Source organism: Balaenoptera acutorostrata, chromosome 3, assembly GCF_949987535.1.
Source record: "Balaenoptera acutorostrata chromosome 3, mBalAcu1.1, whole genome shotgun sequence".
NCBI lineage: Eukaryota > Metazoa > Chordata > Mammalia > Artiodactyla > Balaenopteridae > Balaenoptera > Balaenoptera acutorostrata.
This window is the reverse complement of record NC_080066.1, coordinates 51,894,497-51,922,283: the sequence shown is the minus strand read 5'-3', so window position 1 is coordinate 51,922,283 and position 27,787 is coordinate 51,894,497. Positions and strand designations below refer to the sequence as shown.

The window sequence follows — 27,787 nt, the reverse complement described above, 5'->3', positions numbered from 1 at the left end:
AAGTCCCACGTCCCAGGAGATCCCTCCATTCAAGGCCAAACGGGATGGCTGGTCACACTATTGTCACTAGCCTTCCAGGCTGTCATGATGACATTCTTACCACAAATTGTCCAGTCTGTATTTGAATACGAGCCAGTGGTTTATGCTCTGTCTGCCATGCTTTCTAGTTCTGTGCTAACAATATCGAGTTCTGATTCAGGTGAGGAATTAAAGAACTGGGACTTTTCACATATATTCTCCCCAGTGATTCTGTGCCACCATAAAAAAAAACATGCACATAAACACATATATGCTTTAATTAGAATTTAAATAAAAACCACAAAAACACCTACTGGAAAACATTCATTCTCTTTAGGAACAATGTGGGATTTTTTCTTAGATTTTTATTTTTATACATTCTTATGACATATCCCTTCACAGGTGGTTAGCAAGATCAGCTTTTTGGATGATTCCATTCTAAATATACATTTTAAGCAAACAATATCAAAACAGCCAGTGGGAAGGTGAAAAACATTCCATTAATACTGTTTTGTCTACACAACAATGAATGTGAAAAGACTGGTTGTGTCCTTACCCTGTCCCACCACACAGTTGACTACTATTGTCTCCAGAGTGACTGGTTTTAAAGGACATGGAGCTGTGGCATGACCTGTCACAGGGTCAAGGGCACACCCTGCTCCTGGGTGTTCCAGAGACTTAGTAACCAACAACAGCTCATGACTCCATATTGGTAAATACTCTTGTCAGGATACTTCTTAAAGATATGCATTCCAACATGGAGATAAAAATTAAGATCTAAGACATTTATTTTCCAATGGAGGTCGGTCATGACTTTAATAAACCTATTCACATTAGCCCTCATTTCCAAGGTCACAAGCTAGGAGAGTGACATTAAACTAAGCCTACTTAGACACACATAATAGACTCCTGCCATCATCAGTCTGTCTTGCCATCAAACAGTAGGCTGTCACCTTGACCAAATTCTCACCAATAAATAACTTATACAAATCATTACCAATTACAACTAACATAAAATCAACTCATCTTTATATCAGAAACAAGAAGTCTTCATTGGCAAAGCCGTCACCACCGTACCAGTTTCTGACAATCACTAGTGCATTTGGCAGATAACAAAGGTTTACACTTGCAATTCAAATCAACTTTCTTTCTATACCCTGCTTCATGGTGTTTTAAAAATAGATCACCCTGAAAGCTGTGCTGCATTGATCCTCCACTTCTTGATTAGGAAAACGCACTCTCCCTAAACTACTTGTTGTAGCCATTCCTGGCAGCTGAGGAGATATGCATTGTGGAGGTCTGAGGGCCATCAGTGAAACCTAGAGGGAAGACCCTCAAATTCCATAACCGCCCTCCATCATCATGTCCTACCTGAGGATGACAAACTTAGGGGCGGTACAGTTTTGACAACATTAAGTGAAAGAAACTAGTTTGGATTAAAATACTGTGCTCCTAGAGATACTATTTTTATGTGATGCTACACCTTTAAAGAAGGAAGCTTTAAAAACAATACCATTATGTAAAATAAAACAAATCCAGCAGAACACACCCATTCTAGTATCTTAAACTCAGTGGTGTATATCTACAGGGCCACACTCTGTGGCCCAGAAGAGTAGGGCCTCTGCCTTCCTCCAGGGCCCTGCCTGGGTGCTTCAGGGCTGGGCGGCAGGAGAAGCACCCAGTTCCCTCCCCAAAACATCTTATTCTATTTAGTGTATTATTTGTTTCCCTGGACAAAACACCGCCACTGTTATGATTTCTGTCGAAAGTGCAAAAACCTCCATGAGGTTGGTTGCCGTTTTTCCATCTCTAACTCTTTGCGCTCAGAAAGGCCTCCACCCCATCATCAGTGGGTTGGAAAGGGCTTCTCTGGGAGGCACAGCCCACCTGGGCTTTCAACTTTACTGTGCACGACCATCCCATGAGTCCAGCTACAGTCTGCGCATCAACGTTCTTTTTATTGTCTTCAGGGTCTACCTCCCACCAGTAAAATTAAATGTTTAGAGGCTAAAGTGCAGAAAAGCTCAAGTATATCCTGGTAAGAGCTGGCTACTCCAGAACTTAGGTTATAACAAAAAAGAGTATTTAGACTGTGCACTAAACAACCTAGTACTGCAAAAAATTGGTACTGTAAGCCATTCCCAATAATCATCCCCCCAGCCCCTGTCCCTGCCTGGACCCAGTGCAGGGTTCCAGGAACTCATGCAAACATAGCTAGTGTGCTGATCTGATATACTGCAGGAAGCTGGAGCTGTCCTCTCCATAAATAAAATACTATATTATTTAAATTTCTGCACATAGAAAGCAATTCATTCAAGTCTTTAAATGAATTTAACTCTATGACAAATAACTTTTTCCTAAGATGAAATCATTTAGTTTTTTTTTTAATCTGCTTATTTCCTATGATTTCTTTTTGAAAAGACTTTGGAAAGAGAAAAATGTATTCATTTTTCCCTTAAAATGTTAGTTTACTATTTCATGTTAGCACATGCAAATAAAATTTACTCTTAAATATATTACTTTAATCTCATTACCATTTAGGCATCTTACCTAGATATAGTTTCAAACAGATGTGAGGCATTTCTGTGACCTGGTGCAAGAATGGTAGAGTAGAAAGAAAACTCCAGAACAAGGAGCTTTTAAGACTAAAAAGATAAAAAATATTTTTGTCAAAGTTCCAACTCAATAAAATTGCAAAGCCTTTTAAGGCATGAATTAGTTTGAAATCTTTACAGATTATCAAGTAAATTGACATTGCCTGGAGCACTCTTTAAAGAAAGTAAAAAAGGGGGGAGGTTTTAATAAAGAGTGCGCCTCCTTCCCCTAAAGTAAGTAAAGGCCTTTGTGCGTCGGTATGTTACCAAGTAAGATGGCATTTAAAACAAAATATGTTTATCAAAACCAGTGTCCCTCATTCTCCTCCTCCTGATTGTCTAGATAGAGGAGGGCAACCTTCTTTTCATCCGAAATCACTGACCTTTGGTCTACCATCCTCTGCAGCTGCACCATCTTATCAAACTCAGCCTGCTCCTTGCCCTTTTCCCCGGGGGCCTGGTGTCTGTCCCCAGCAGAGCCCTGAAAGCTCACGCCAGCTGCCAGGTCATTCCTACTGCTGGCATCTCTCCAAGCATCACGGTCAGACACACTATGAGCTTCTGCTTCCGTCCCTGCGGGGAAGAGGACTGTGGCCTCTCGGGTCCAGCGGGGGGTCGTCTCTACGTTACTCACGTCCATCTGAAAGGTAAACGAAGTTTCTTTGGGCCCCAGGGCAACGTGCCTCAGTGTTCTGCCACTGTCTGCGACCTCGCCTACCTCAGGGGAGTCCACCGAACCAGCAAGTGCAAATGTTTTGGAAATGGGTCCGTGGAAGACAACGTGTGCAGAGGTGTTGGTTTCTGCAGGACCCAGCTGAATATGCCTAAAGGATCTGCTCACACCTGATGTCGCTTCTGCCCCTGATGTGTCTCCTGAACTAGCCTCCTGAGGCGATTCAGAAACGGCCCTTTGGGAGGTGCTCTTTTCAGTCATCAGGATTTTCCTACCCACAGTGTAACTACGGGTGGCCTGGGTCACATCTGCCGAGCCCTCTCTGTGGGCTTTGCTTTCTGAGTCGCTGAATTCCGAGGGTGGGGGAACTACCTGCTCGGTGCCTTGGTGCCTCTGAGGCACGGTCTTGATGTGCCTGATGCATGTGCCATTCCCTGACCGCACTTCCGTGCGCACAGAAGCTTCTCTGACACCCAACTCCATTCTGTCTGCAAGGGGGGCTGTGAGCTGGATCTGCTCACTGAACCCCTCCATGGGGCCTAACTGAAGGTGCTTCACAGAAGTCTGGGTACCCGCTGACTCTTCTGTTGAAAAATAATCACCAACCTTCCCTGCCTCAGAAGCGGGAGCCTGAAAAATAATTTCCCTCTTAGAATGAAATTGTTGGGAGCCAAATGGCCTGTGCCTCCCCGATCTGTCAGGATCTGTGGAAAGCTCTGCCGGGCCAGGCTCTTCTGAGTCCCCGGCCCCCGGACAGGGAGGGTCAGGCCCTGGGAAGAAGACTTCTTTGGACAATTGACTTTGATCAGGACCCAACATAAGATGCCTTGCAGACAAGCTGGCTCCCGCCGAGCTTGCTGCCCAACTCAGGTCACCTTCCCCACTTACCTCCACCACCTGGGCGGCGGGTCCTTCGGGTGAGACTTGCTCAGTCCTCCAAGTTCCAGGGGGCTCTATTTGAACGTGCCTCACAGACTGACTGACGTCCTCCAGCACATGTGACTGGGCAAAGCCCCTTGGGCTGGTGACTTCCACGGTGGCCGACATGGGGCCCTGGGAAGTGACCAACTCCGTGCGGGGAGAGGCCCGGCCGGCGTCGGCCTCCTCACCAGAGGGGCTGTACAGCTCCTGGGTTGCCCAGCGCTTGAAGCCGTGGCTGGCAGCCGGGGCCTCCGCTCTGGCCTCCCCATCTGGGCTGCCAGGGGCCGGGCTGTGCCGCCTAGCCAGGCCGTCTCGTACCACCGACTCCACGGCCTTCTCGATCTCACCCGCTTCATCCCTGCTCAGCTCCTCCAAGTCTAACTGATCGGCATCCACTGTCTGCGAGAGGTTGACTTCGGCCACTAAGGTCACAGCCCCGCCACCCACAGTCTGGACTTTCTTTACATCAACGGAAACACCCCCAGGCCCGCCCTGACCCTCTCCGGTGAAGGCTGACAGCTCTTCCTTCATGCGCTCCGGAAGGCTCTCCTCCAGCTGCTCAATCACTTCCACCAGCTGGTGCCTGGGCTCCTTGAAGCCTCCCTTAATGGATGTGTGGAATTCATGTGGTATTTTAATCTCCTTTTCAATGACTATGGGTTCAGCATGAAATTCACCACTTCTCGCTTGTCCTTTCCAGTGAGTAGAACCCATGTCCCCCTCCAGAGATGCTTCTGGAACATCCAGTGGCTTCACAACCTTCTCTCCCAATGCATCGTCCCCCTCCATTCTTCTCCGAGACCCTGGCACAATTTCATCTTGCCAGGAGTACCTGATGGTGGATTCCTCCTCGATGTGGATCTGCCCGTACACAGAGCCTTCAACTCTCTCGTGGCCACCAGGGTATTCGTCCGGAGTCGACACCAAATAACTCTGCTCTCCCTCCAAGTCACCTGCCTCCGTCACTTCTTCAAAGTGAGTTATGTTCTCTTGGGGCTGCCTGGTCTTTTGACCTTCATTCCCTGAGCACGTGGTATCTGTTTCTCTGTAAACTTCCTCCTCAACAACAAGCCCCTTGGAGCCCGAAGACACATCATCGACCTCCTCCACTTCGAATGGTGTAGAAAACTCATCCACCTTCTCGCCACTGACATAGCTCAGGGGCTCCTCGATGATCTCCACGTTGACGACCTTTGCTCTCCCCTCTCTCCCCTTCAGACCAAGACCGATTATATCTCCGATCAAATGCTCAGCTGATTTTCCTTTCAGCTTCACCTCCTTAGCATCCTTGCTTAACAGGTAGTCCAGGCCAGCTTCATCTGAAATGTCGACCTCTTCAGTCAGTTTTGACTCCACGACTATCTCAGTCTTTGTTTTCCTGTCACCGGGAAGCTCTTTCCTGTCCATGTAAGTGACTTTTGTGTCTGGAAAAGAATCAGCAGATGCTTCTGTCTCAGGAGAGTGGGTAAACTGCTTCAGGATACTGGAAACGATGTTCTCAGCTATGGTTTCAGTCATGGAATTACCTTTCAGAGAGCCTGCAGTGTCGCTGGTGCCCAGCCTGAGCCCTGCCTCTCTCGTTTCCACCCCTCTATGTGTTCTATCACCAGCATCCTTCTTTAGGGGTGTCTGGAGACCTTGGGGGGCCGCCTCTGCTGTGCTGTCCTGGGATACTTCTAGGCTGATCGGTATCTCTCTCTCCCTCACACTTTTCTCCAGTGACTCCTCCTTTGCCTTTCCCTTCATTTGCTGGCTTTCTCTCTTTCTTGCTTCTTTATCTAACTTTGTAAGTTCTTCCCACCTTAAGTTTCTCTCCTCTGAAGCCTTCTCTTTAGAATCAAACATTTTCTCTTCTCGCTTTGTTTGGATGGTTCCCAGTCTGTTTCTCTCCTGCTCCCTTGTGGCTTTAGCTTCCATTTTCTTTCCCAAAGTGATGGTCCTCTCATTTGACCAAGTGCTCTCGGAAGCACCTGCCGCCACATTGTCCCGGCGTTCTTGGTAGGACTCTTGGGCAACGGCGGACTCTTTGGCTAAATTAGTGGGGGGGCCCTTTATACCTTCGGTTTTTGGTCTATCAGGGAATGTTTTCACTTGAGCTTCAGTATTTCTTAAAAGACCAGGGGTTGGAGAGAAAGTTCTGAAGTTGGCTTGACGGCTGGCAGTTTTTTCGTAAGAGTTTTCCTGCGGGGTAGTGATAAGGGAAGAGTATCTGGAGCCCAGGAAGTCTCTTCTGGCAGCGCTTCTAACAGGCGTCCGAGGACGTGGTGCCAGGCTGTGGTTGAAGCTGGCCGAGTGTGCTTTCTGCCTTGGAAACAGATTTCTTTCATTTTCCCTCTGTAATACTGAGGTGGTATATCGACAGGGCTTGTTTCTGAATTCTGTAGAAATTGAACAGTGCATTAAAATGATAGTCATCATTATCTTTTTTCATCTTAAAAGCATCACAACAGATCAAATCCCATCCCATCATCATAATATACACTATTACCACAGGAAGGTCATTATAAATGAGATATTTTCAACCCCCAAATTATTTTTTCCTGGTAGTTTAAAGAAACCTATGACAATAAAATATAGCCCTACGAATGCTTCCACACAACACTTTTCTCCAGTTACTGATCTTAAAATATTCATGCATCTTAAATATATCAAACGTGTGATCGTAAAGCATGGCACGTGTGCCAGAGACGTTAGGGGTGCTATTTATGTGGCAGAAATTTCACAATTTGGAATCCTTCATTTCCACTTTGTTGAGGTAACTTTATTTTACTGATTAGCAGAGAAGAGCTTCATAATTACTACAGAGTACATAAATACTAAACACTGAATGGCATAACCCCTCCACCTTTTACTATTTTTCATTTGATTGCCATGTTGGGCCAACAAATATTGAAGAATTTAACTTTTTTTTTAAAATTCCTGATTTCTTCTATTTTTATACTTTTTTTTTTTTTTTTTTTTTTTTTAACAAACATTTCATTTGAAAAGGTGCCAAAGCAGGAAGCCAACCAATCACCAATACTACAATCTGTCTTAATGTCATGGTCCTGGGGTTGGGAGGCAGTCCATGGGGCTTCCTGCTTTGCTCTGGACCATCCGCAGACATGCTACCCAGGGTACCTGCTCTTAGGGGTGGCAGCTGGTGGCAGGAATGTGGCCGGGCCAGGAGCATCATCCACCCTGCAGGCACCCCTTTGTGCCCACCCACACCCATCTGCTGAGCTGGGCAGAGGCTTCTCGCCCCCTGGGTCTCCCCAACGGCAGCCAACCAACCTTACTCTCAAATTCAAAAGCAAACTTGCTGGACACTAAGACCAAATCCCTTCCAGTCACAGATGACTGGAACCAAAATTATTCTGAACCCAGTGACCTGTCAATCTGTGAAGTGTCTAATAGGGATGTTGTTTTTGAAAATAAAGATGGGGAGTGTTATTTTTTTTAAAACTACCACCTATCCAGATTGACTGTTATAATCACATTCTCCTGACAGCAGTAACCAGTACATACATGTAATCCCAATGTACCATGATTTTGAACATGGCAACACTCATGGAGCCTGAAACTACACAGAGTAAGGTGTATACAGAACATACTGCACATAATGTAATCTGCCCTTGCTTAGCCAGAAAGCTTTTTAAGGTTTTATAGGACTGGGAAAAGTTTAAAAAAAAAAGTTATCCTACAGGTTCTCCGGGTCTTTCTGATGAACATTAACTCTCTAATGTCAGTTCTGCAGCTACAGGAAGTACGGGCTTTGTGCTGCAGCTTTTGGCCCGAACTGAGGCTGACTTCAGGGCACTAGGTGACACTGCCGCTCACATCACCCTGAGCTGCCCACACAAACCTAGGCTGGTGGAAACAGTGTAATCCTTCCCACCTCTCCCGCCGGTAGGGTCACGAGTTCCAGTGTTGATTGCCTGCTGTACAAAGTAATACCTCCCTAGGTTTGGGTTAAGGCTGTAAGTCTTTGGTCTGTAAAGGGTGTTCCCTCCACAGGGTGTGATGAACAGATCCACGTCCACCTCTCACCCTTCACACTTCCCAGCTTTCCATCAGCCCTCTCCTCCCTCACCACGTTGGGTAGGAAGCACCCTCAAACACTGGCTAGATGAACAAATGAGTTAATGAAGTTCTTTCCCACACAATTTCATTTGCATTATTATTGAAACTATGGCCCATTAAATAAAATCTATTTGATACTTGAGAGGGACAAATGACAGGTATCTGAAAACTCTTATCTAACCCCAACTCTTCCAGATAATGATGCTTTACTCTTTTATCCATGGAATGAACCTGCTCAGATAGACAGCATCTTAATGTTAAATGATAAGCTTTCCTTATATTTACCTTGTGGCACATTTTCAATGCGCTCAGTCAAGATCTGTATCTCCGGATTACTTTCTCCTTCCAGTAAGGCTCTGTAAAAATTATTTTTAAAAAACTCATTAGGAAATAAAAGACAAGAAGTGCCTCTGTTAGCTGTCGATCTGGTCAATGATACACTGTCACAGTGTCATGTGTCTGCAGATGCTGCACCACTGGGACGCAAGCCTACCCCAGCAGACCTGGCTGGAGAGAGCGTCTATCAGCTAAATGAACAAAATGAGGGGGCCAGGGCTTCAGGAGGACGGGAGAGCCAAGGCCTTCTAGAAAACCCTTCCAAACCCAGGGCATGGAGGAGGAGGAGACAGAGGGATGTGGACCCAGGAAGGGAGGTCGGGGGTCTGGCTTCCTTGGGAAGCAAGGAAGGGCCCATGCCTGGCAGGTCACCCTGGACTACAGGGACCCAAAACAATTACTACTACCCCACTGGGGTCTCTCTGGAGTCACAGGTCAGGGGCTGACTAAGGGCAGAATAAGGACTGACATTTGTTTGTAAATAAGGCAGCCAGACGGCATCTGCAGTTTTCATACTGGGTTCCACGGGGACATCTTAGAGACGAAAAAAGAGGAGAGATGGAAAGGGCAGGCATAAGAGGAGAAGGAAGAGCTGCAGACCACACCCCTCCACCACCTAGGCCCCCAGGGGTCTCATTCCAGGCAGCATCCAGTTATCTCCTCTGATAAAATGGCAAAATGCACTGGACTAGGTGGGTTCTTTGGCCATGTCTAGCTCCCAAAGTGTAAAACTCTAGAGTCTTCATTAAGTTGTTATTTACGTCTATGACTCAGAGCCCTGAGGAGAGAGCAGAGGTCAGGCCCCATAGTCCCAGCACACCGCAGTGGGTCAGTGCGGGATATCCATTGTTTGGAGACCCTAGGACGTGGGCTGCTGTGGGCACAACAGTTGTTCAGTTGCTAGGGCAACGTGTGAGGTCACTAACGTCAGTTCCAAGAAATATACTGCATATGGCAAAGGGCAAGCAGAAGCGGGGCCCACTTGGAAATGCTGATCTGACCACTGAGAGCCAGGCAGCCAAAGAGGGAAGGGACGCCAGAGCTGGGTGGGGACTCTCGGATCAGGCAGACCAGGGCCAAGTTCTATTTCCACTGATTCAAACGCAGTGATTCCCACAAATGCGAGAACCCTGCGGGCAGGTGGAAGAGAGCAAGGAGGCCCCCCTGAGGAAAAAGCAAAGACAAGGGTGAGAGGGATTCCAGTCCAGGTGTGCACGGGAGGGTTCTCCTGCAAGCTGCGACTACAGCGTGCATGTGTGGACGCAGGAAGCCGAGGGGCCGTGTCCAGAGCCCTGCCCTCCACGCCAGGCGAGAGCCAGGAAACAGGACACCAGCCCATTAATCCCACACCCTCATGACCAAGCATGTTCGGTTCCAGGAACACAAATAGCTTCCACTGCCGAGAAAATCCTGAGGTCTGTATAGAATAAAAGGAACACGTTCAAGGTAAAAGTCAGCCTGGGAGGGTCTGCGCCCCAGGATGACAGCAGCAGGAAAGGTAGCATCCTACAGCTAAAGGTCCACGGGGGGCTACTGAGAAGCCAAGTCCTATTTCAGATCCTCCCTCTGCCTGCTTGGGAGGAAGCCGCAGGTGCCACAGGGCTCCCACGCTAGCTGCCCAAGTCAGGACAGAAAGGGCTTGCAGGGCATTCAGGTCAGCGGAGAACTGGTGGCCGGGGCGGGGGTGGGCGTGGGGGGCGGTCAGGATAAAGAAGATCCTCTCGGGGGAAAAACTTCTTCCCTCTCCCCTCAAAGGGGAATGGTTTTGCTTCTCTTTCAGGGAAAATCCAAGCCATCACCAAACTTTTACTGAGTTCAGGACCCCGAGTTAGGTACTATCGTTCCTAGGAGGGGGCACCAGACCCCGAGGGGTGACACAGCGCTAATGCTCCTGTGCCCAAGGCCTTCACCAGCCCTAAGACTGAGCACCAAACAGGCTCTAACCCTCCCCTCTATCTCACCAAGTCCTCCTGGCAACCCCACACTGGGCCGACGACGGGCATCCTGGCCCTACAGGTGAGCAGACTGGAGTGCAGGCCTGCACTCATCAGCAAGAGAAAGGGAGCCCAGGCCTGGGCACTCAGCCGCCCCTGCAAGCTGCCTGGGCCTCCCTACGGGGCCAGAGATGGTGCATTTCACATACATTTTAGAACAAATACTGCAGACAGACCCTCCAGACCATGTTAATGAAAGTGGATCCAACATCTCTTGGTGATTTCAATCAAAATGTCCCTACAGGGAAGAGCAGCAGCTCCCACTAGGGAAGAACTCAGGTCCACAGTGACTCCTCCTCCCAGTGGCTGGTCCAACAGGCAGGAGCCACCTTCTCCACCTGGGCGCCCAGCACAGGGCCTCACAGGCATGCTGAGACACTGGTCCCTGAATCCATGCCTTTACGAACCCCCCACCCCCCCCCCCAACAATGACACATGACATCCCGTCTCCACCAGCACAGCTCACGAGACTAGGTAGCAGAGGCATAAACAAAACCCCTGGGGCAAGGCCAAAAAGGGTCAATTCCCTCAAAAGCTCTCAGAGGAACGTTTTTAAGGAACAGACTCGTACAACTTTAAGGAGCAGGTCAAGCGTTCTCTGGTTATTTGGGGAGCGGTGGAAGAAAACTGCCTGGGACCCACAGTGCCAGTGAGAAATGCCAACCGCTTGAATCATGGGCTATAAGTGAACATCTCACACAGGCCCACAGGTTGGCAGCCTCTCGAGAGGCAGGAAAACAAGCAAACATGTGCTGGAAAACCAGGTCCCTGGCCTCACTAAGGTGGTGGAGACAAGCCCACAAGTTGGAAGGGAGCGCTAATGCGGCCCCTGGCTGGGTGCCAGGCCCTAGCAGACCACCCACGGGCCAACCAGCAGTGGGGCTCCCGTCTGGGACAGATTATCCTGATGGCAGCTCAGGGCACATCTGCTGTTGCTCCACACAGTGGGCACAAGGCGGCCACCCTGCACGCCCACCAGAAACAGGGACAAGCGTCAGGGAGGAGGGAGAGTCGGAGGATGTTTCCAGAAGCAATGCCAGTGGGGGAGCCTGCCTGGTCCTGGGTGGAGGGATGTCTCACGTGGTGCTTCCTGGCAAAACGCAGGCTGTGGGAGGAAAAGGGGGAGGGGCTGGGAGAAGGAGCTTCCCTGGGCCCCAGCTCCAGAGAGGACAGGGGACTGCCTGTCGCTCTAGACTGGGGACTGGAGGGGGAAGGGAGGAGAGAGGGGCAGAAGTCCATCCACAGGACCAGCATCACCATCTGGTTTGGAAAGGGTCTGTCCCAAGCACAGGCATGTGAAAGACAACAAGGAGGCAGCGGTGCCAGGCAGCCTCTGGTCATTCCCTCTGTGCTCAGGATGCAATCACATAAGGAAAGCCCATTTGTCAATTCCAGAGACAGAAAAAAAAAGACTGACATAAAGAATAAGATTACTAATAAAGCAGAAAGAGGAAGCACAGGAAGTGGTTAACAGAGAAACCTCCAGAATCAGGTTGCCTGGATTCAAATCCTGCCACTTCCTAGTCCTTTGACCTTGGGCAAGCCGCTCAAACCCTCCGTGGCTCAGTTTCCCCATTTCTGAAACAGGGAGCACTCACAGGTTTGTGGTGGTAATTAATAAAGTGATTGGAAAGTTCTTGTGACAATGGCTGTCACCGAATATGTGCTCAATAAATATCAGCCATCATCATCATCATCATCATCTACATCATCTTCTATTGACCTCAGAAGAAAGGTGATTTTCCATTAACCAAAGTAGTTCAAGAAGGGAAGAGATTCTGGATTACCTAAAGTCATGGTTAACTGAGGGCTAATGCATTTACGCAATGATGTGGGTAAGGCTAACAACCAAATGTATCCATTGATCCTAATTATCTATCCTGAAAACTACAAGATTTTATTAACTTCAAATTTTTCACCTAATAACCAGGTAAGTCTCAGTGTTAACACATTTTTATAGGTTTTCCCAAAAATAGGATTCAACTTTAAAAAAAACAAAATGGGGACTTCCCTGGTGGTGCAGTGGTTAAGAATCCGCCTGCCAATGCAGGGGACACGGGATCGAGCCCTGGTCCGGGAAGATCCCACATGCCGCGGAGCAACTAGGCCCGTGCGCCACAACTACTGAGCCTGCGCTCTACAGCCTGCGAGCCACAACTACTGAGCCCACGTGCCACAACTACTGAAGCCCATGCGCCTAGGGCCCGCGCTTCAAAACAAGAGAAGCCACTGCAATGAGAAGCCCGCGCGCTGCAACGAAGAGTAGCCCCCGCTCGCCGCAACTAGAGAAAGCCCGCGCGCAGCAACGAAGACCCAATGCAGCCAAAAATTAATTAATTAATTAATTTTTTTAAAATGTATTTCTCCAAGAACTTGAGAACTTCCTAAGAAATGTTCTCCTTTGAACAGAAACGTAAAAAGGTACAAGTGATCTTAAAAACAATGGAGCAACCAGAAACATCATTAAAATGATGAAATTAGCAATGTTAAGCATTATCTGTACTGCTTCATTAGCAGTCTAAACCTAGAGACTGAATATTCTCAGTTAAAACCCGCCACCTCTGCCCACTGCCATCAGAAAGAGGAAAGGGGGGTTCTGCACGTCCTCCCCCAGCACAGACATACAAAGAAACTAACCTTTTAAAAGGACTTTGCCATAAAGTCCCCAGGCAGGAAACCTTTGCACTACATTTTCGTATCTGGCCAGGCAAGACTCCCTTTAGTGTTTTTTGTCTGAGAAATCCTTTGGCCCTGCTTTCCATTTTTTCAGATAAAACTTAGAATTGTTATATTCTCCACCCCCAAAACATAAAAAACAAAGCCTCTTTTTAAATTTTGATGGAGATTTCATCATCTGTTCCTCAGATAAGAAATCCAGGATGGGCCCCTTCTTACCCTCAGTTTTGTGGTTTCTGGACTCAGTTTATTCCTGGGTTATTTTTGCATTTTTTTGTTCCAATTTTGACTATCTTCTTTTTTCCAGTATATTTTCTAACAGCTTACTCCTGAAGATTGGGTTCTGTTTTCTTTTTTTGGGGGGGAGGGATGGGGGCGGGAGTGCTCTATTTATTTTTTAACTGTGTTTCTGCAAGTTCTCAATCTATAGCTCTTGGGCTTGATCTTTATGTCAGCAGTAGAGGGGTTTGGGACATGGTGGGTTCTGAATACTGTCAGTTTCACCATCTTCAGATTATACACTAAGTCTGAATAAGCCCACTGAGCCCTCTCCACCTGCTTTGTGGAAAGGGCTCAGTGTGGGGTGGTCTAGTTTAGAAGACTGTGTGCCCAGTAGCACATCTGCCCACGTTCCTACCCAGAAACCTCCTGCTCCCAGCCCCTCCATCACTGCCCCCACCAGCCCTGAGTGGAGGCTCCCTCGGGTACCTACCTATGTCAGGTCCCGAATCTCCGACCACCACATGCACCTCCCGAGGCCTCCGCCCCCACCCACAGACACACATACCCCTTCCACCCCAGGCCCAGACCCTCCTGCACTCCACCTGCCAGCACCTGGCTCCCCTCTCCTCGGCTTTGGCCCCGGGACCACCCCATCTCAGTGGCCTGGCAATGGAGGCCCCTGCAATCTGCCTCCTTCCAGGCCTCTGCTGACTCATCTTGCATTCTCCTTCCTCCACTTATTTTCTTATCCTGACTTGTGCACCTGGAGCTCCTTCCTGACACCTTTCTGCCAGTCCAATTCCTATTCCCCACTTTCCCTGCCCCTTCAAGGCCCAACTCAAATCCCACATCCCTTGAAAATCTCTCTTAATTACCTCGGCCTGAAGCTCTCCATTCCTTCTCCTAACCATCTTTATCAAACTCTGTTCATTGGCAGTAAACCATGTATAGTATTTTCTTGGAACATGCATACTGTTACTTTAACATCTTGTTTGACTTTTCACCTAACCATACTTCTCCTTCCCTCCTCCCATGCCACCCCCCACTTCCCACCTCCCCCTCTTCTATGTCTGTTCAAATCTCTGCCATCCTTCAAGACCCAGATCAATCTCATCTCCCTCCAGAAGAAACCTTCCCTGATTCTCACAACTCCCTTCTGATTCCAGAAAACTTGCACTTGTGTGTCTTGGGGGACGTGTCTTGTTTCCTATGGTGTAGGAGGCTACCTCAGTCCGCGCAGCCTTATCCACAGCACACGATCCTCAGCACCCGGCCGCACGCTTCTGAGCCCCTCTGAGCAGGCATCACACCCTGCACGCCGAGCATCTCCAGAGCAGCCTGAGAGCACAAACCCCACCCAGCTCACAAAACATGGCTTCACGGGTGTGGCTCTTATCCACCCAACATACATGGCCCTCAATGACAGCCCCCAAAACCAAGCTGCCCAGGGACGCCCGAATGCTTGGCATTGCCACAGATGCCACGCTAGGTCAGTCCTCAGGTCCTCGCCCGGGCTGCCCCCTCTGCCTGGAAAGCCCTTCCCACATGGTCTCTTCCTGGCTGCCCTTCCTGCAAGACTTGGCACTGCCTCTTCCAGGAAGCCTGCTCTGCAAACTCCATCAGCCCCCCACAGAACCAGCCCCCCACTCAGCCTGCCTATCCTTTGTCTTGTCCTCTAGGCTGCTGTGAGACAGGCTTAGAGCTTTCTGGATGCCCGTGGGCTGCTCTGCAAACAGTAGTGTGCACACAAATCACCTGGGATCTTGTGACAAGGCAACTCTGATCAGTAGGTCTGGGGTGGGCCCAAGGTTTCCCACAAGTTTGAGATGCCTAGTGATGCCCACACTATGGGTCTGCAGGCCCCTGTGAGCAAGGCCCTGGACCAGTGTTTCTCTTCCCTGGATGCATCTGACCATCATCCTCGGAGCTCTAGCACTACCATGCCTGGGCCCACCCTGTGCCAATCTAATGGGAATATCTAAACTGGGTCCAGGAGCCGATGCTTCATCAGCTTCTCCCAGTGATGCCCATGTGCAGATGCAGCTGAGAACCACGCCCTGTCCTGTTTCTGAGAATCTCCCCTTACATCACTCAGCCCCTCGTATAATAAGCACTCACACGTCAGGAAAAACCTCGAGATGACATGTCAGGCGGATAAGCGTCTCCAGCCCCACATCACACCACTGGGGACAGGCAGACAAGAGCAAGCACAACTGTGCCAGCCTGTCTTCTCCCACACTTCCCCCTTCTCTCAGCATCCTCAGCCCCAGCCCAGCCCCACGGCTTCTGCCCATCATCACCTGCAATGTGGGAGCAAAGGGCTCATTCTCACATTCACCTGCCAGGCCAGGCGCCACGGTCTCCCTGGCCACCAACTGGCCAACTTAGTTTTGGTGAAATCCTCCAGTCTTAGACTCTGAGGTTTGCTTTGTTTTAATTTTATTATTTTGTTAAATTATATATTTACGTATAAACTGTAAGTCTATCCCTATAAATTATGAGTTGCACCATTTTATTATTACCTTAACGTTTCTTCTTTAAGGTTTCCGGAAAGGGCCAAATATCTGGGTTTGGAAGGACTCACGATACTTGAGACCTGGCCTCAGCACAGCCCGCAGAGTCCAGCCGTGCTGTGATGTGCTTTCAGCTTTCCAGAGCCACAGCCCTTCTCTTCCATGTGTGGTGTGTGAGCAGTGGCTCACACACCTCACATGTCTGTCTGAGCAGTGCTAGAGGAGCGGCCACTTCGGGGAAACACAACCTCAGCCACGGCAGGCGAAGCCATGCCTGCCACAGCACTGCCCACCTCAGCCCCTCTGGACAGGGCTGGTGAGCAGTCACACTGCACGGGACCCTGGAACGTGGTCCCCACGGAGCTGACTGTCCCTGCCGCCTTCAGAGAGGCAGGGTGTGGGAAGAAGGTCAACTTCCGGAGATGGAGGGTCGAGGTTTGTAAAGATCAAATGGGCACTTGTGAAGAGGAATTTTCATACCTGGCCTCAGAATTTGGGCAGCAGCACAAAGTACTGAAAGAATCATGTAAGACATGGCAAGGGTTTATCTTCAGGACACTTATCAGTGATAAAAAATGCTAGGCTTTTGGCTGATACAAAGAAGCAGGTCATATTCTACCCCTGTACGTCTTTTAGACCTGCAGGCATCTCCCAGACTCAATCTTAAGCACTGGAGGGCAGGCGGGCGGCAACAGTTCTAACCACAGAGGCTGGGGTCTGGAGCTGGGCAGGGCCGGGCATATGCAGGCTCCTGGGCTGAGCTCCCCATTTTCCCCATGCAAACTTGGACTTCAGGAAGGCACACAGTGAAATCAATCACTCACTTCCCAGAAAGGACTGATGCTTCCTAAACTCCTAGGAGAGGGCCAAGTCAATCCCTAAATGGGTTAAAGAAACGCCCGGCCACAGACAGGAGTAAACTCTGTCCCTGCTGACATGAGTGAAAAAGGCTCGCGACCAAGAGAAAAGCTAGAAAAAGCTAAGCCTTGAGGAAAGCTAAGCTGGTAGGGTTGTGAACACCTACCAGAGAGCTAAGGCCCTGGCCTCTCAGGCAAGATGCCCACCTGTGCCCTCTGACTTTTCATGACAGAGAACTGGGGGCAGGACAAAGCGAGGAAGGAAAGGGCTCAAAATGCCAGAGAGATGAGGCATAAAATCAAAGTCTCCTGACTCCAACCCAGAGAACTCTTACAAAAAGGAAACAGGAAGATCCATCCAACTGCCTCTGTAGAGAAAAGACCTCACCTGACACCAGGTGTCACCTAACAGGGGCACAGATGTGGGTTTTCTAGGCTGACCCAGCATCTGCTCTAGAACGATGCCTTGTTTGGGGTACCTCCCACCTGAATCTCAGTCCATGTGACTCATAGGAAGCTGACCCCTTTCAAGCACTTCGTTCCCCGAGCCAAGGATGGGCACGTGACCCAGCAGAGCCAGAGGGGGTCCAGGAGTCCTGCTAGGATGGTGGGAAAGAGCCCCCTCCTCTGACCACAGGATTGGGGGTTTCAAGGACAAAAGCCTGGAGCTGCTTGGGGCCCCTCCTGCCACTGTGGGGCAGAGCAAGGAAGGAGGGGCCAGAGAAGGCAGGGACAGCCTGCCAACAACCCCATCCGGGCACCTGAACCTACCATGCCCAAAACTAAGGACTTTTTCAGTTATAGAAGTAATAAATGCCTTTTTTGACTTGAGCCAGTCTGAGAAGGGTTTCTGTCACTTGCAAGTGAAAAAAATCCTAATGCTTCCTTCCCCCAAATAAAGCACGACTGTTTTGAAGTTTTCCTTATTAGTAAAGCTTAGCTTATCTCACTCAGCATTTGTTTCAATACCCTACCAATTTAATTTTGCAATTGTTCACCCCATGAGATTTCCAAGAAGATTGTGGAGATGGACTTTGGGAAAGACAGGCTGGCAAGTGCCTCCTCTCCCCTCCCCCATGCCCTGACCAGCATCCCTTCTGCAGGACTCAGGCTGCATAGCTCCCAGAGCAGGGACCCAGCAAGGCCCCCACCAGCTTGGCCCTAGGACCATCCCTCAATTCAGCCAGAGGCTCCTCCAAGGGCTGTCATGCTCGGTGGGTAAGGCACAGGCCCCTCAGCAGCCTGGATCCCTGCTTCCAGGCCCCTTCCCTCACCTGCAAAAGGGGTGTGGTGTGTCCACCACCAGAGGGTGACTATGGGCAGTGAGCAGCTGCGAAGGACTTACCACTGCGTCCGGCAGGCAGTAAGGGCTCAGTAACGTTGGCCACCATGATCATTCTCACAAGTGGGGAAATTGGGTCCCTAAGATTCCTTCCATTGTAAGTGTCTGAGATCTGGGTCCCTCGGTACCAGTCCTCACCAATCAGGAAAGCTGCAAGGTGAGGGGTGCCACCTCAGCCAGAGATGGCTCAGCCCCGGGGGGCAGGAAGGGGGCGCCGAGGGCAAGTGCCACTCTGTGACCCACAGGCCCCTCCAGGGATACCGGGCCATGTCCTCTGCCCCTTTGAGGGCTCTGTGACTGTTTCATCTGGCTTGGTCAAATTCAAGTCAACATCTTGATAAACAAAGCCAGTCGCCTGCAGTGCCATGCTGATCTTTGGGCAGAGACGCAGTACTTTTAAGGCCAAATCCCTGTAGACAGAGTCAGAGCCCTGGGATTTGAAGCAACAGCACAACAGGCAGATGGACTCAGACCTTCGGGGTTCAAGTCCCGGTACCCCCCTTTCTAGCTCTGTAACTAACACAGAACCTAATCCCTAGGATCCGAGGAGTTGACGTGTGCAAAGCTCTTCACCAGTTCCCAGGACACACGCAAAGAGCAGGCAAGGGTGCAAAACTTGGCTACTCCCACCATCAGGGGATGCCTGCTCTGTGATCTGAGCGTGGCCCCGCTCCTCCTTCCCTCTCTGGCCCTGGACGCCTCACTTGGCCACACCAGGGCTGCTCTCTGCTGTCACAAAGCCACAGCCACTCCACGGAGGCTGCAGGGACTTTCACACTGCCAGCTTCAGCTTGGTGGACTCAGCGCAGCATCCTTACCTATAGGTTGCCACCTCCAGACTGAGGCCAGTCTTCACCTGCACGAGCTCCTGATAGTCCCGCAGCCGGTCAGCCATGGCCAAGGTAAGGGCTGCCTTCTCATCCTCCAGGCAGGCGATCTTTCTCTAAAGAGAACAGAAGGTTTTGGGATCAGAGGACTGGAGCTTTGCTGGGTTGAACTTAAGGTACCAAGAGCTCAGAACACAAAAAGAGATGAAAAATCTCCAAGTTTATTAAAAATGCAGTCATTGCAAGGATGATTTTTATTTATTTATTTTTTTATAAATTTATTTATTTATTTTTGGCTGTGTTGGGTCTTCGTTGCTGCATGTGGGCTTTCTCCAGTTGCGGTGAGTGGGGGCTACTCTTCGTTGCGGTGTGCAGGCTTCTCATTGTGGTGGCTTCTCTTGTCGTGGAGCAGGGGCTCTCGGCATGTGGGGTTCAGTAGCTGTGGCTCACGGGCTCTAAAGCGCAGGCTCAGTAGTTGTGGCGCACGGGCTTAGTTGCTCCGCGGCATGTGGGATCTTCCCGGACTAGGGCTTGAACCCGTGTCCCCTGCATAGGCAGGCATATTCTTAACCACTGCACCACCAGGGAAGTCCCAAGGATGATTTTTAAATACTATATTTCTCCCACCTGGAAGGTTTCTTTTTTTTTTAATCAGCGCATAAGGAAGATGTGGCTAGGACACGGGCTTCTCTTTTCATTCTCCCTAATAATAATGAATGCTTGTAAAGCATCTCTACAGCTCAGACATCAGTCAGCTTAGGGAAGTCAATATATGACACTAGTGAAGTAAGATGTTATTTAAAATAGGCCAAGACTAGGGACTTCCCTGGTGGTACAGTGGTAAAGAATCCACCTTACAATGCAGGGGACGCGTGTTCTATCCCTGGTCAGGGAACTAAGATCCCACATGCCGTGGGACAACTAAGCCCACGCACCACAACTACTGAGCTCGCGAGTCTCAACTAGAGAGCTTTCATGCCACAAACTACAGAGCCCACGCACTCCGGAACCAGCGTACCACAACTACAGAGCCCACACGCCCTGGAGCCTGCGTGCCACAACTATAGAGAGAAAATACGCACGCCACAACTAGAGAGAAGCCCGCACACCCCAACGAAAGATCCCGCATGCCTCAACGAAGATCCCACATGCCACAACTAAGACCCAACTCAGCCAAAAATAAATTAAAAATAAATAAATAATAAATAAATCTTTTTAAAATAAAAAATAAAGAGAAGTTTAAAATAAATAAATAAAATAAGGCAAGACTAGAAAGCAGGGGTTTTACTATATTTAAAACAGAATTTACTCAGATCTGAAACAGAATTTCCCCCATACTCATGATACAGAGTTCTTTGTTTCACCTAGAAAAGCTACTTTAAAATCATCTGGGAAGAAAAGTTATGTTAATGTGACAAGAATATATTCTGGGCATAAATGTCAAAAGTCAGACCTGGATATAAACTTTTATGACTGTTCTCATGTAGTTTAATAAGTGCTCCCCGGGCACGTGTTCACATCACCCCCATAGCACTTCTGCTCCCTCCTGGTTAATTGCATCTGTCCATGTCCCACCACCCAACCCCCCCCCCCCCCGCCTGGGAGACACTGCAAGGCACAGCCTGTCGCTGTCTCATGCATCCCCCCAGCCCCCGCCTCTAGAAAAATGCCCTTCACATGCAAGTCACACAGCACGCAACCAGTGAACTAGATTTAAAATGAAATGATCAAGATAATATTACCCTCCTCAAAATGTACTGTTTTCTTTTTTTTTTTTAATAAATGTATTTATTTTTATTTTATTTATTTATTTATTTTTGACTGCATTGGGTCTTTGTTGCTGCACACGGGCTTTCTCTCGTTGCAGTGAGTGGGAACTACTCTTTCGTTGTGGTGGGCATGCTTCTCATTGCGGTGGCTTCTCTTGTTGCAAAACACGGGCTCTAGGCATGCAGGCTTCAGTAGTTGTGGCACGAGGGCTCAGCAGTTATGGCTCACAGGCTCTAGAGCACAGGCTCAGTAGTTGTGGCGCATGGGTTTAGCTGCTCTGTGGCATGTGGGATCTTCCCCAGACCAGGGATTGAACCCGTGTCCCCTGCATTGGCAGGTGGATTCTTAACCACTGTGCCACCAGGTAAGTCCCCAAAATGTACTATTTTCAATTGACAATATATTTTAATTAATAAACACAATGGCTTCATTTGTACCATTTTACAGTTTTGCCCTACTCTGCATTACAGTTTTATATAACATTTTATAGTTACGCTGGGGAACAGTTAACTGAACAAATATTTAAACTTTGAACAAGTCCATATACTTTAACTTTTCGTTTGCAATGAAATGTAGCATTATTCCTGAATACAATTAACAGGCTACACTTTTAGACATTTATTTTTGTGGAATTTAAAAATTATAAGACAACGGGAGAAGGAATCTATTTTCATTTCTCATGTAATCCCTCCACCAAAGGCACCTGACAATATGCTGGCAGTCCAAAGTAAATATGTAATGTCTATGAAACTAAGGAATGAATGTAACTAAGTCCCACACTGGATTTACCATCTAAGAAGATGCATGAATGATCAGCATGTAAATAATTCTGCTTCTCATAGCAGTTCTATATATCTAAGCTAATAATTGTTGCTAGGTTCTTTTTGTTTATACAAAGTATGCTAAAAACAAAAACTTAAGCCACTTAGCTTTTAAAGCAAAGGAGTAAATTTAAAAACCGCTAGCTAGTATCCGAGGGTGGGTAAGTGTAAACACCCTCCAAAACTGGCATTATAAATAGATAAAGAGGTTCATCAAAGCAGACCATTGGCCAGTCTTGATTTAAGTGACAGTTGCCAGAATTTAGTCACAACATTCACACATTCTATAGTTAAGTCTCAGTGTTAAAAGCCTATGTTCCCCCATTTTAGAGGGAGTATAAACTCAGGTACAAGGTTACAGTATAAAATGTTCTGTAAACATAAATATATGACTCCTTCCTACTACAGGAAATTCTACCTAAATATTAAAATCTGACAATGTGTAGTAATACCTTCTTCACAAAAAAAGTTTGATTGCTGTTAAAATGCTTAGAAAAAAAAATCAAACACATTCAATTCTCTAACTACAAGCCTCCTAAGCAGGTCAAGATCTCCCAGCCATGCCAAGGAGGTAACACGAAGATTCTCTCCCTCCTGGGGGTACAGAACATTTCTGCACCCCGCAAAATAAGAGGAGGAAAATCAAACTGTGTTTAAGTTAAAATAAGTGCAGTTCCAACCACATTCCCATGTGAGTCAACTCTTCCTAAACTGTCAAAGGAAAATTCGTTGACTTTTGGAAGCAGGAATATAAGAATTATTGGCTCCCAACAGTCTTCACAGAAATTGTAACCGATCCTGCTGGTTGAATAAAGCTTCAGACTTGGCCTCCACTTCTCCAGAAGTTTTCAAACCGTGGGCCAAGCCAAGGCACTGGAGCCTGAGACACAGCAAATTCTAACCCAAGCAGGAGCAGTTTTGCCAAATGTTAGAGCTGGGGAGAAAGGTCACCTTTCTAGTTGCTATTTAGAGAACGTTTGGGCAGCATCACAACTGGTGATGAAATGTAGGCTACATCAGGGAAAGCATGCTGCCCTCATTGTCCAAAGAATTCACTTTCTCTTAACCAAACTTGAGCAGCTCCTTGCTGAGCAAATCACCCAGACACAACAGGAAGAGCTTGCAAGTGTCATGGTCACGCACTGAGAATCTTGAACGTTAGAGAGCTCGAGGGAATTTAAATTCTGTGATAACCTCATTTAGATGCAAAAACTAGATGTTTGTTAATAACAAGCATTGATTGGATGCTAAGTGTTTATATCTCTGGCCCATACAACACCCTGAACTCCAGACCCATCATTTATGTTACAAGACCAGGTGGGTATCTCAGAGGCATTTCAAACTGAAATCTGCTCTCCCACCCAAGCCTGCCTTCCTGTACCACCCCCCTTCCTCCAGCTGCTCAGGCCCCAGGCCCTGGAGCGGACTTGATTTCTCCCTCTCTCTCCCACCACATCCAATCCATCCACAAACCCCATGGGCTTCAACTTCAGGGTAGATTCCTGCCTCTGCTTCGCTGCTGCCCCTGGCCCAAGCCTCCAGCACCTACTGCCTTGACGGTGGCAAGTGTCTCCTAAAGAGGTCTCCCTACTCCCACATGTGCCCCACACAGTCTATGTGTATCCCAGCAGCCAGGGAGATTCCATGAAGACACGGGTCACCACCCGCCTCTGCGCAGAGCCCTCCAGCAACTTCCCACGTGCTCAGAGCCGAAGCCCAGGTCCTGTAGAGGCCACCTTCGCCCACTCGTCCCAGCCACACCTGCTCCTGAACACTGAACTGTTTCCACCTCCAGACCTGTGCAGTCAAGGACTTTCTCTGTTTTGTTTCTGTTATGCTCCCTGCTGTACCCCCAGCACTTAAGAGGCAAGCTTGGCACACCAAGTACTCAATGAATGAACTGAATGGGGATGCACCCTGTGGGCCATTTTCATTACCCCTAGTTCACAGATGGGGAAACGGAGACACAAACAGTGGCAGAGCCACAATTCAGACCCAGGTAGGGCAGCTAAACCAACTCCATTCCTATCGAAAGAAAGTTCTCTTTCAGTCATGTCTTGGGGGCGTGGAAGCTGGCCACAGTCAGCCTTGAGGCTAAGAGTACACTTTCACGAGCCAAAATCTCAATGTTTATGGGGTAAGGCTGGTGTAAATCACAAACATCTTACAGTTTTTGTCTGAAGCCCCTTCCTGCAGACTGGGAGACAGGGTCTATTAATTAGGCTTCAAGTGATCTGAACTACATATAAAATGCTGGGAACTTGGATGTCATTTCAGCAAACTTTTCTCTGGCAAATCTGAGGCGAGGGGCCTACGAGAGAGGTCTAAGGCATGTAGGCCATCTGGGAAGGCCCATTTTTCCCAGAAAGAAAGTCCTAGTGAGCATCTTTCCCCCTCAAGCTGCAGTGCCAGCCCAGAGCCTGGGCACTGTGTGGGTGTTCCTGCCTCCAGATGAGGGAGAGAGGTTCCCATTAAACCGTATGGAACACGTTAAAAAGTAACTGAAAGACTTAACACTAAAACTATTCTGACAACAGCCAGCTGGAAGGGTCTGAAAGCATTTTAGGACTGTAGATTAACAGGCACCTCTGTGCTATGCCTTAGGAAGAACACTGATCATTGTTCTATGAAAGCAAACTTAATACTGGTTTAAAGTTCATCTTTAATAGAACAGATAGAAGAGAGGGAATATTGCTCAGTGGTTAGTTGCTCAGGCAATTGAGCATGAATCAAACCCAGGCTTAGCTACTTACTAACTAGGTGACCTATGGGCCTCAGTTTCATCATCTGTAAGATGGGGTAAATATTAGTACCCACCTCCTAAGACTGATGTGAGGACTGAGAGTGAATACACATGTGATGGGCTTGGTACCTCTGCTACCTGCCACACAAAAAGCTCTTGATAAAGGCTAACTCTTAGTAATGAAACTTTTATTACAGTAAATTAGTTAAATCAGGTTTTATGATATTTTCAGTCTCCCCAGGCTAAGCTTCTATAGAATTTGAAAACATCAGGGGCTTGGGGTTAAATCATCCATATTTACTCTTTAACAAAATATCTAGCATTTTTACACTTCTTAAAAAAATATACTAATGCTTGGTATTGAGTCTTTTGGAATGCAACTTGAAATATGGTTGCTTTAAGGTTAACTGGTGAAAGATTCAGGCTATGGATAAGGAAACATGCAGTACAATGAAACAGCCACCAATTGGAACTGAAATATATCCAAGTCCTTATAGACATTTTCCTTACTCTTTACTTTTAGGGGAAAGAAGCAAATTCCAATAGGAGAGATATCACTGGACAGGAGGGTGGGATCCTAGTTCTGGGGCAGGTGTGACCCCAGGGAAGTACCCTGGAGTCCCTGTGTTAAAAAAGGTGATTTTGAACGGCATTTCAGGTCCCCACCTGTCCTGGAATCAGAGGAACTCTGCTTTTATCTGTTTCATATCTGGCGGTGCACTTAAGAGTTAACTGCGGGGGAAAGGTTTCTGCTGCTAAAAAAGAACACTGAAACCAGAGCTTCCAGGTCCAAAATGAGCCAAGTGAGCTATGATGGCAAACGAATGGTGGGGATTTAGCCCACAAAACACGCCTCAAAGAAGCCTTTTCCAAACCTGCTTGCACAGCAGGGACCCTTGAGGTGGTAGCAGGGGTTCCCTACAAAGGGGTTCAGTGGGCAGTGAGTTTGGCAGGCACTTCTCTTTCGTTAAAAGCTCTGTGAAAGCTTACATTAAAGACACTTTTTAACTTTCACTCAACAAAGAGCATGGGGCCCCATGGAACTGGCATCCCTGGCCACCATCATTGGAAAGGGAAGCGCTCTGGAGTCTAGAGTAAGCTCCGGAAATCAGCACATACTTCACCGGCCCCTCCCCTTGTCCCACCTACAATCCCAGCAGAAGGCTTTTGAAAATTATGAGGCAGAGGCCAAACAAAACCTATGATCCAAAAGATTAAATTCCAAACAACTTTGTACTGTATTGCTTTATATGATTCCCCATCCAGACTCTAGTTCTTTGAAGAGTGAAGCCCCAGTACAGTGCTAAGGACCAGGGGTAGTCAACAGATAACTGCTGATTATTTATGGATGCCTGTGAGGTCACCACAGGCCTCTATGCCACAACTGCCATGTTTCCTTTACTTCTAATTTTTTAAAAAGGCACAAAATCACTCCACAAATTTTTAACTTGAAGCTACAAACTGTTCCCTTTAAAATATTTCTGAATTCGTGTGGATGTTGTCTTAAACTGTCATCCTAAGAACTGATGACTGCAGGATTTGGGAATACTTCCAATTCTGGCCCAGACTGGGCAGGACCAGGGCTAACCCTGGGACTGGATTGGGTGTACACACAATAAATCCAGCCACAGGTGTCACCGTGTCAGTGTCAGAAGTCTGAGCTCTGCTTCTCTGAAACAGGAACTGTTTATATTACCTGTACTTGTAATGACATCCTGCCATAGGGACCTGTGTTACCACAGCTTTTACACAACCCAGAGATCGGACATCAGCTTGTACTGTGAGAAAAACATCTCTGATCTTAATGCTCTTCTCTGCATTAAGATTACTGCCCCTCCTAAGAACAAATGAGGCAGTGGCCCAGGGAGCCACCACCAGCTGCTTCCAACTGGGAAATCATCCTGGCAAAATAAAAACCGATTTGTAAATCAAGTTAAGTTTTCCCCAGGGGAGCCCTAGTGCCAACGGGGCTGCCATTCTGAACGGCTCACGATAAGGACTTGACCACTGCCTAGAAATCTCCCAACACTGAGACTTGTCTGAGAAGGAAAGAGCTGTCACCTCTGGAAGTCACTTCTGGGGCTTCTTGGTTGACTTTTAAGTGAACTCGGTCTTCGAAACACAGGAAATTGAAAGAGAACCTAGAGCTTGAGAGGGTCATTTGTCAGGATGCACCCAGTCATGCCAAGGGCCAAAGAAATTGACAACCAAACAGGAGGGCAGGGACGGGTCTATCCAGCGGGACTTGCCACTTGGCACTCGCCCACTGAGTCGAAGGGCCAGGGGTGGCGAGATGCCGGGACCCTGAGGCCCCACTGCAGAACAGGGTGGTCCCTTTGGCGCCTGGGTCCCCACCGGCACCCTCTGGGCCGGCCCCGCCCGTGGGCGACGTCGCGCCTGGCATGAACGAGCCGTGGTCCGGGGAGCCCCACCGCTCCCCCGCGGCCCCCACCCGCAGGGCGCGCGGGCCTGGGCTGGGGGCTTCCCAGCGCACTGACCTGCCGCTCCTCTGCCCGCAGCTCGTACGCCTCGCGCACCCACAGCAGCTCATCCTCCAGCTGCGCCCGCAGCTGCTCCATCTCGAGCGCCTCACGCCGCAGCGCCTCCGCCTCCTGCACGTACAGCCGCGTCTCCTCCTCGGCCTCGCGCCGGCTCTCCTGGCCGCGCCGCAGCGCCTCCTCCAGCTCGCGCACCTCGCCCTCGTACAGCTGCACGGTCTCCCGCCATGAGTCGGCCACAAGCAGCGCGTAGCCGTTGTGGACCTCCCGCATGCGCGGCGTGGGCGCGGTGGGGCCGCCGGCGCGGGCGCGGTAGCGCAGGGTCAGGCCGGCGGCGCGCGCGCGCAGCTCCCGCACGTCGCGTTCGTGGGCCTCGTCTAGGCCGCGGCGCTCGGCCTGCAGCGAGCCCAGCAACGCCTCGAGGCCGGCGCGCGCGCCCAACTCCTCCTGCAGCTCCCACCGCTGCGCGTCCAGCTCGGCGTCCAGGCGGCCGCGGGCTGCGCGTGCCTCCTCGCCCAGCAGCTGCAGCTCCTGCAGCTCACGCCGCAGCGCGTCGCGCTCGCCCTCAGCCAGCGCTGTGGCCCAGCTCAGTTCGTCTAGCTGCTGCCGCAGGCTGCGCGCCTCCTTGGCGAAGCGGGCTTGCGCCTCGGCCCACAGGCCCTCGTACCCACGCCGGCCGCGCAGCTCCTCCTCCAGGAGCAGGTTTTCGCGCTCCAGCTCCCGTACCCGGCACACGTAGTCGTACAGCCGGGCATTGAGCTCCTGCAGCTCGGCCTTCTCGGAGCCCGTTTGCAGCCGCCAGGACAGCATCTTGATGGTGTGCGGGTCTCTCCCAGCCGGCCGGTTCCCTCCTACCCTGGTCTTGTCCCCTCTGCTGTGCCGCTCCGGCCCCGCCGCTACTCCGGAGGCCCGCAGACTGG

At 49.2% G+C, this 27,787-nt stretch overlaps 1 protein-coding gene across 2 annotated transcripts; it reads right to left on the bottom strand.

Annotated features, from left to right (window-relative positions):
• Positions 1 to 278: 278 nt before the first annotated feature.
• On the bottom strand, positions 279 to 27,787 carry SYNM (synemin). 2 transcript variants are annotated; one of them, XM_057542794.1, is made up of 5 exons: positions 26,868 to 27,787; positions 19,027 to 19,151; positions 8,554 to 8,624; positions 4,174 to 6,584; positions 279 to 3,252 (listed from the first exon to the last, which is right to left on the bottom strand). In XM_057542794.1, exons 1-5 carry the CDS (start codon positions 27,675 to 27,677, stop codon positions 2,914 to 2,916), a joined length of 3,756 nt encoding a protein of 1,251 aa, XP_057398777.1. In that variant the 5' UTR covers positions 27,678 to 27,787; the 3' UTR covers positions 279 to 2,913. The 2 variants fall into 2 exon arrangements, with proteins under 2 accessions (XP_057398777.1, XP_057398776.1); XM_057542793.1 differs by having other exon boundaries at positions 279 to 6,584.